Below are 8,836 nucleotides of genomic sequence, written 5' to 3'. Positions count from 1 at the left end.
CCCCAAGTGTGATGTTTTTGGGTATGGTACCACCCTTTTCCTTTTCAACTAGTGAAGCGTAACACTTGATTAAGTAGCTGGATGGCGTGCTAATGTAGGTGTCCGGCTGTTTGAAGGAATAATTGAGGTGTGCCCGGTCCATGCACGCATTTAGGGGTCCAACTTACCATGTTCCGGCAGTAGTAAGTATACTAGTCCCTGCATACTCCCTCTGTTTTATTTACTACGCATTTTAGCTTTGCTCAAAGTCAAACTTCATAAACTTTGAAAAAGTTCAGAGACGGAAATAATAACAGATACAATAACAAATCAATACCATTAGATTCATTATTGAATATACTTTCACATCATATAGATTTGCTATTGTAAATGTTTATATTTTTTCTATAAATTTGGTCAGATTTTATGTAGTTTGACTTCAGTCAAACCTAATATGTAGAGTAAATAAAAACGGAGGGAGTATCTTACTTGACCAAGACGGAAGGGAAAATGAGACAACTTATTGTTTATTTGAGTCGTTCAAGTATAATCATGTGGCGTTGCTTATTTCCCATTCCTCTCCAACCCTCTACTCCATCGATCATGCCGCCCTCAAGTCGAGTCCATCCTTCCGCATGCCTCATTTGAACATTCCGCCGAGTATCATTCACATGTGGGCCTAGACCATGCTTGTATTTCCAATGTTGTAATTTGTCCGACATGCATACAAACAAACGGTTCGTTTAAAGTTTCACTTTGCCTCTACTACGTGTCGCTTCCCATCTTAGTTTTGACATCCCATTTGGTTCATGCCCTGACACATCTTGACGAGATCGATTGACGTTGAGAGATCAAGTGCGTGCCGTGCAAGAAGATAAATGTTTGGTGTGTTTCTATGATAGAAATGACCCGGGGGGTATGTGGGGATCGGAGGGAGTATATTGTACGTTCAAAAGCAAAACGAACGTACTGTACCCACCCTAGTCCTCTTTCAATCGATCTCCGGACCCCGAGATGAAACCGAGAGAGAACGAGTGGGTGTTTTCAAACACGTGAATGTGCTTGTTCTCGCGCATGCTCTTCCTACTAGGATTTCGCCACTTATAGCCAGTTCAACGGTAACTTTTTTTAAGCTTCATGTCCAATAGTACTAGTGGAGTACTGACAACATCTGCAGTAGAGTATGCAGTGCTCATAGTATACTCCCTCTGTTTTTATTTACTCCGCATAAAATGGAGGGAGTACTAGTAACACTCGGCCGACCTCTCTCTCTTCTAGTAGTAGTATAAATGACGAGGGCGGGGGAGGGGGAGGGACGTCGGTTTGCTCTCAATTGCAGTCCTACAAGCGAGCGGAAACGCAAGACGAAGCGTGTTCCATTCGGCGAGCGACGTTGACGGTCCAGCGTGCCGGGTGCAATGCGAACTCGACAAGAGCGATGTACAGTCAAAACCGACTGATCTGTCATCACCGGAACCACTATTCACACCAGAACCTTCGCTACTCGGCCTACGCCAGCCACTGCCCCAAAACCACACCTCCTCTCCAACCCATTACCCCACCTTTCGATCCCCTAACCCCCATCAAGCGTCCGTTAGTTCACCTGAAAGCCATGGTGCGCCACAAGATCACGTACTACAAGATGCTGACGTTGGAGCGCCGCGCAGAAATCGCGGCGGCGGTCGGCACCACGGACCTCCGTTCCCAAGATCGCTTTGCAGCAGGCCAATCCCCGAGCTCTCTGGAACCAAGCTTCAAGGAGGAGGAAGCCGATACAATGTTCATAGCAGAGGTCGCGGCGCAGAAGGCCCCTGATGTGTATGAGACGATGGACATTGACTTCGTGCCGGCGTCCGGGTCCCCCATGGTGCAGGCGGACCAGCGGTTCGACCTGGTGATACTAAAGGAGGACCGGGAGGCGGATGCTCAACTCGACGCGTAGCGCGCGGATGCCGCTGCCATCGAGGCCCTCCTGCAGGCAGAACTGGATGCCGTGGATGTGAATCGGGCGGCAGAGTCTCAACATGACGCGAAGCGCGCGGATGCCGCTCCCTGCGTGAACGAGTAGCTGGAGGCCGAGGACAACCATGGTGCGGAGACACACGTCGGCAGCTACGGCTAGTTCGCGCCGGCAGCCAAAGACGATGAGGACATCTCGTTCCACGAGCAGTGATAGTTTTTCTTTATGTTGTTGTGTAAAAACATATATTTATGCAAGTCGCCCGACTTTCATCATTTGGGTCAGTCGACCATTTCAGACGGTTGGTTGAATATCCTACGTCTCCTAACCCTTCTTCCTCACCTCTTCTTCTTCCCCAACAGACTACCGCACGGGCGTATGGATCTTCCCCGACATGTTGTCGGATAAACATACTGTATGAACGAAAATTATGAGTCAGCGGTAGGATGGCTGAGTTTGGTTTGATCACATGCGGTAGCACGTGTCAGTGAGGGTGTGTTCCCTTGGTTTGGTTTGCGGCGTGCAGGAGCGACTGCGTGAGGGTGCGATGTGACCGCGACAGCCGTGCGCAAGTGTACCTCCTTTTTATTTTGAAAACTTTAGGCAAGCTTGGCAAAAATGTGTGGCGAAGTATGGCAATGCAAGGCCTAGACCCAAACAGGATATTAAGTATGTACGTAGGAATACTACTTGCATTAAAAAGAAAGGCGGGGTTCTACTCCGCGGGATTGATCAATACAAATCCTTGTTTGACGCGTCACTGATGCAAGATTCGTCCTGGATTTTACCACGGTGGTGTCATGGAGGAGAACGAGGGCTGAGTATCATCGTCACAACACAACTCAAAGATCGGAGAAGGCATGGCACTGTCGGTCTCGAACAGCTTCATGTAAGGTAAGAGCGGGATTGAAGGGAGGAGGCAGCGGCCATGTAGAGGACTTGGCCGCGATGGTATTTTTTTCCTTTTGGTATCCGCAGTCAAGGTTGGATAGAGCGACGGGCTATCAACCAGACTGGAATATATTTTCACCCCTGATGGTTGCAATTGTTTTCCCTTTTTTATCTATCGGTGGAGTTTTTATGTGTGAAGGCTTTCTTTGTTTTTTTAACTAACATTAGACGTGTCAGATGGTTTTCTAATGAGATGGGACCATCCCTGTTATGCAACTTTTCCTTTTATCCTTGCCGTAAATTTTGTAATCTACCAGTATAATTAATTTTAATGATGTGAATTAATAAGATCGCTTGAAAGGTGCCTCCAATTAGTAAATAACAGATGGATCCTCATGCCGGACCATCATCTCAAGAGGAACCAACTACATCGACCTGGACGTCCAAATGGGCGACAACCAAGAGGAAGAACCGTCCACCGGGATCATTCTGCAATAGTGTGTCTTCCCGAGCCCAACATGCCCACAGGGAAGTGAAGAGAGCTGATTCTGTCTCTGAACGCAGCTGAGCCACCACCGCGGCCAGCCAACACCACATGAGACATGACAGGGCCAGCCAGCCCACGATGTCGTCAGCACGCCCCGCCTACCGCGGCTAGAAGTTAGATCATGGCTCATTCTGACCCGTCGATCCCACCACCACCGCTGGTGTACCCCGTCACCATGACTCCCATTGTGCAGCCGCAGATCCCGACCGTCGTTGCACTACCACGTCCCCCCGCTAATGCAACATCTTGGCTAGAGGCGCCGATCCCCGCCAACGCCTACGCAGTCCGGGCTTCACCTGTCCATGCCCTGTAGGGAGGGAGGAGGTAGTGGGAGGATGGAAATGGCAGCGGCGGCTCAAGATCCATCCTCGCCACCCATGGGAAGCACCGCAAGAGCAGAGGGGGTATCTCTTTTCTCAAGAAACGAATTATGGCTTGAGCATATGTATAAATGTAGATTTAGGGTATATACCAATTGACAAGCAATTTTTGGTATATGAACCAAGACTAGTAGTCAACTTATGGGTATAAATAACCAATTTTCTCTATTTATGTTTATTTCTCTTCTAGCAGTCTTAAACTCCATAGCAAGCCACCAAGTGATGGATGCCTGGCCTCTTTTGTTCTAAACAGGCATTTTCCCTATACAATCAAGCATGCATATGCATGGTGATACGCCTAATGTAAGAATTCCATTTTGTCGGCAAAAACAATCCTTGCATGTTGATAATTGCAAATTTCTAGTTATATAATACATGAGATAAACATGTCAAATCTTACGAATATGCAAAAGTCGAACTCAAGCATAATTGCATAAACCAAATTGCCTTTCTTATTCAGAATTTCATATATGAGACAAAACTGACAAAAGTTACACATAATTAGGATCATGTATGAGTTTGCTCATGCGACAAAGAAGCCTGTTGATAATCTTACATAGCCTGTAACTTCCTCTGTAAAACAATGACATTTTATGCATCATAGTTGCACATAAAACAATGGTAAGATGTGCAGAATTATAGTTCAAAAAATTTGATTCTCCCGCACCAAACTCTAGGGAATCAAAGTCGAAACGAAGCAACATAGGTGTCCAGTTATTGTACCAAACTTTGTGTTCCACTATGGACAGATTCTTTGTTGAGAAAATCAAATAACTGGCGGTACCAAATGTTTGCAACCTATGTATATCCAGTCATTAATTGGCAAATTTGTTTGCAATGATTGGCCGGACATCATCCGCGTCAGCAATTGTTTCCAAGAAGGGGATCAGCTCAAGCAGCGAAATATCATACCGGTCACTTGACCAGCTCTTTATGGGTATCCCATTATTCACATGTTGCTGGAAAACCTGCGACACGTGTGAGAAAAGGGTTTCAGTCATCGATCAGTCATGGCAATTTCTCAAAATCATAAATTACAAGTTTCCAAATTCATCTCAATAAAATGGTAGTCAATAACACTAAAATCATAACTATTAATAATGGTCTTCCTACTTGAGTTTTAGAGTAAGTTACCTCAGGGGTATTGTCAACAATTGCAACCTTTGCAAGATCAGCTTCAATAATGGTCAGATCCTTCTGATAGCTTCCATCTACCGAGACACATGACTCCCGAAAAAAACGCCGTGATATCAGTCTGTTCTCAGGATCCAATGCATTAACCACTTGGTTTGCATAAGAGCTTGTGCTAGCCGTAAATACAACAAGCTCAAACATATGAGCCGCCTCTTCAAGGAAGGCGTCTACATGTGGTCTCTTCTTCACATAGACAGTGTACTCTTCTTCTCCACGGCGCATAGGGAATGAGAAGTCCGCGCCATGCTTGCACCTTGCTGAGTGGATAAGGGTGCCTATGCAACAGAACATGAGCATGTCAATAATCTTAAGTGCAAGAAAAGAAACCTACAGGAGAATAAAGTATTTAATAACTTACCATCGAGATCAAGTGCAAGAGTGACATTCTTCCTAGGTAGTAATATTGGTACGTCAACAATCTGATCCATGTCAGTAAGAACATCTAATTCAGGTATGGGTGCTAGTTCCATTGGTACATCATCAGTTTCATCCATGTCATCCATCTCACTAAGATCAATTATTTCAGGCGAAGAGCAAGTTGAAGGCTGACCAAGGAATTGAGACTGCGGGTTATTTACAAAGCACATGTCTGCAGTTGTACCAGCAAAGGCAATACTGCTGGCCCCTACATTTTCCTGCATGGAAGGGAGTACTCCATGACTGACACTCATGGTTGTCGATTCATCCATAGCATATTTATTACGTAGAACCCCATCTGAAGTAGCAAGCATATAAAGAGGAGAATCCTCAGTTGGGGAACTGGACAGCAGGCTGCAACTCTGACCCGCGTCTTGAGTTTTTTGATTACTATTGATGATAGTATGATTTGGTGCTGCTAAAATTCCATCTCCATCAGCAAAAAAGGAAGGTGCTGATAGAATTCCATCTCCACCTGCAAAAAAAACAAGGAAAATCATAACAGAATGGTAAGTACATAAGTATATAATTAACAATATCAGACTTCTGCTTGATCAGTTTGCTTAATATTAAGTTCCCATGAAGTGCATCAAGTGCTACTTTACCGGTTATTATTTTTCCCTAGACAGGTTTGACCGTTTGACAAATCAACTACATCAAGCACGGCATAGATATGCTTAGATGCTTTTATGATCAAATTTATTGGCCATTTCTACCTTTCTAACAGAAGTAGGAGAAACTCATGGCCCATATACATCCCCCCTAATGACGTTGAAAGGCAGAACAAAGTTTAATAAAAAAATCAAAATCATTAAATTCGCCGCTAGTATATATACACAAATTTGAATTTTTCCGGAGTTAGGTAAGGCCTATTCGGAAACATTAGGCAGTTAGTACGAAAAACATATTAGTTTGCCTCACGGGGGAAATTTTTGCTAAGTTATAAACAAAAGTGAGCATGTTCCCGGATTTAGCCCATAGAAACAGGCCCCTCATGGATCAAGGAAAACATCTTTTTTTTAACTGACGACCTTAATATTTTTGCATTGATGTAACACAGCAACAAATACATCAAAAGGATCACTTTCATTATGTAGTTCGTGAGCTTTTTCTTTCGAAATTTATTTTCACAAGCACATTCTGCTAATCCAAGCAGATCACACATGATATCATGAATTCATGGTGCAGGAAGTTGTAATTCAACCCTTTTTACCTTCATTGACATAATCTTCTACATTAAACTCAGAACTGGCCTGAAAATGTGGTGAGGAAGTGGACGCTGGAGTTAAATCCTGTAAATATTTCTCAAAGTTAGCATACGAAAGCATCAAGAGTTGCTGCAACAAATAGAAATAGAATAATACTAATTGATGTCCCTTTAAGGTATAAGCCTCAACTTCACAAGCAAATCTAACAGGTATAACAAATGTATAGTTGGTGTAAGCCTAATTGTGGCAGGACAAAGGTGTTTTCAAGGTTTCCATTCTATTACTTTGAGGATAAGCCTAGCAGACAATTTTTAACAAAAAGTTTATTAAGGTATAATTATGATGCTGGTGTAATATAATTTTAGGGAGCAAACCTAGAAAGCACCATCTTGCTAAAGGACAACGACTGCTTAATACCAAGATTGATCCAGTGATGGTAGGAATTTTTATACAGCCTTTGCATTAAATACCTATCTTTAACTGCAAGGCATAAACTCAAATCTAATGGACATGCCAAAAACAAAAAATAGTACCGTTATTCTTTTCATTCGGTATAAATGGGTGTACTAGTCTATATAGTTGTATGTATGTGTTGTATGTAATAGCATTGCACATACTTCAATGATTGAAATGCTTACGAACCACAACATATGTTTTTAAATCAATACATTAGAATACAGTGAGCACCTAGCACATGTACACAAATTCCAAGGACACCCCCCCCCCCCCCAAAACCCTTGTCGTTTTGTATAACAAGAAGTCCAATATAGTACAAAAGTTTACATGCAAACCTGAAAAGCAAAAGAACGAATAACCTATATGCATATCAAAACCCTAAAAACTAACAAAACAAGAGAACAAGACATTAAAATCAAGACACATTATTAGAGGGTACACTATATAAATTGCAATAACAGAAGATACACCAATAGATGTTTTTTTTTACCAAAACGACAACCAAAAAAATTACTAGAGTATATAGCAACACGTACCTCAAGCAAATCCCAACATTCTTCACCTACTGAATTGTCATCCTCCATGATCTCAATAACCTCATAAGCTACCTGGTTCGCCATATATGCTTCTGAACACACTCGTTCGTACAACAAGAGCGCGCCTGGGTAGATCTTGTACAAAATACTACTGTAACAGAGTTCATGTGAGCATAACATCACACTGGAAATGGTAAAATCGATCATTCTTCAACTTTACACGGACGAAATACATGAACCAGCAGAGATAAGTAAACAGACATAGGTAACTACATGACAAACTTGGACACCGCACGGGCAGTTTACATAAGCCCATGAGCACAGAACTAGATGGCACAACAGCATGCATGGCTAACAGCAGACTTTACCAAGGGGGTGGTGGAGAATGAAATAAATATTTTGTATGGTAAAACCAATAGCATGAAAACAAATTTCTTTCATAAGATGTATAATCAACCGAATAGCTACTACAATCAGCCTATAAGCACAGAAATAGCCGAAGTAGGATTAAAAAATGTACATAAATAAATAAAGCTGGTGTAACTATATACCAGCCATCCAATTATAACTTTGAATTACGTTTTTGAAAATACATAAACAGTTATTGATAGAAAGCTGCAAAGAAAAGACTTATTTAGTTGTGGTTGTGGCTCCAGTTTATTGTCGGCCATGTGTTTCGGTTCTAACTCAGTTAGATCTTCTTCTCAAAGGTATTATATTTACCTAGGATTGAACTTAAAAAGATACTAATTTACAAATCTCTTACTACCAATAACCTCCCCGTGATGTATTTAAATTTTCTTCTCAAAGGTATTATATTTACCTAGGGTTGAACTAAAAAGAATACTAATTTATAGATCTCTTACTACCAATAACCTCCCCCTGACAAGACTTATTTAGATTTTCTTCTCAAAGGTATTATATTTACCTAGGGTTAAATCTAGAATGAAACCTATACAGATCTTTTACTACCAATAACCTCCCCCTGATGTAGGCCGTCCCTTTGATTTCCAACCAAAATGGGCATGTGATACCATAAGATATTTTCTGTACTGTCGTGGTGCTGCTTTTTTGCCGCTGCAAGCGACCAGCACGCATGGTTTGATGCTGCAAGTATTGAGAGAGGCTTCAGTTCCTACTGAACCGGTGGCTTCCTGTCAAGCCTGAAGTAGCCCAACACTAAACACCATCAATTAAAAGCAGCCAATGCTAAAGAAAGAAAGCAAGGCCTAGCTAGGTCGCCAGAGGAAAAAAAAAATCGCCCTTCT

General features: G+C 42.4%; 1 protein-coding gene across 1 annotated transcript; it reads right to left on the bottom strand.

Annotated features, from left to right (window-relative positions):
• Window positions 1-4,572: 4,572 nt before the first annotated feature.
• On the bottom strand, window positions 4,573-7,652 carry LOC123099190 (CTD small phosphatase-like protein 2). Its single transcript, XM_044521358.1, has 6 exons — window positions 7,569-7,652; window positions 7,368-7,391; window positions 6,582-6,660; window positions 5,310-5,843; window positions 4,892-5,226; window positions 4,573-4,725 (listed from the first exon to the last, which is right to left on the bottom strand). The coding sequence occupies exons 1-6, from the start codon at window positions 7,650-7,652 to the stop codon at window positions 4,573-4,575; spliced, it is 1,209 nt and encodes a 402-aa protein (XP_044377293.1).
• Between the last annotated feature and the right edge of the window lie 1,184 nt (window positions 7,653-8,836).

Source organism: Triticum aestivum, chromosome 1B (genome assembly GCF_018294505.1).
Source record: "Triticum aestivum cultivar Chinese Spring chromosome 1B, IWGSC CS RefSeq v2.1, whole genome shotgun sequence".
NCBI classification, from domain to species: domain Eukaryota; kingdom Viridiplantae; phylum Streptophyta; class Magnoliopsida; order Poales; family Poaceae; genus Triticum; species Triticum aestivum.
Note: the sequence above shows the minus strand (reverse complement) of the source record. Positions and strands in the feature narration are given on the sequence as shown.

Bases quoted from the DNA above. Each gene is read 5' to 3' on its own strand.
- LOC123099190 (XM_044521358.1), bottom strand. From the start codon at position 7,652: ATGGCGAACCAGGTAGCTTATGAGGTTATTGAGATCATGGAGGATGAC. The intron at 6,661-7,367 runs GTTTGCATGTAA...AAATATTTACAG, and splicing joins TTCGTTCTTTTGCTTTTCAG to GATTTAACTCCAGCGTCCAC. The intron at 4,726-4,891 runs GTAACTTACTCT...CACGTGTCGCAG, and splicing joins TTGTTGACAATACCCCTGAG to GTTTTCCAGCAACATGTGAA.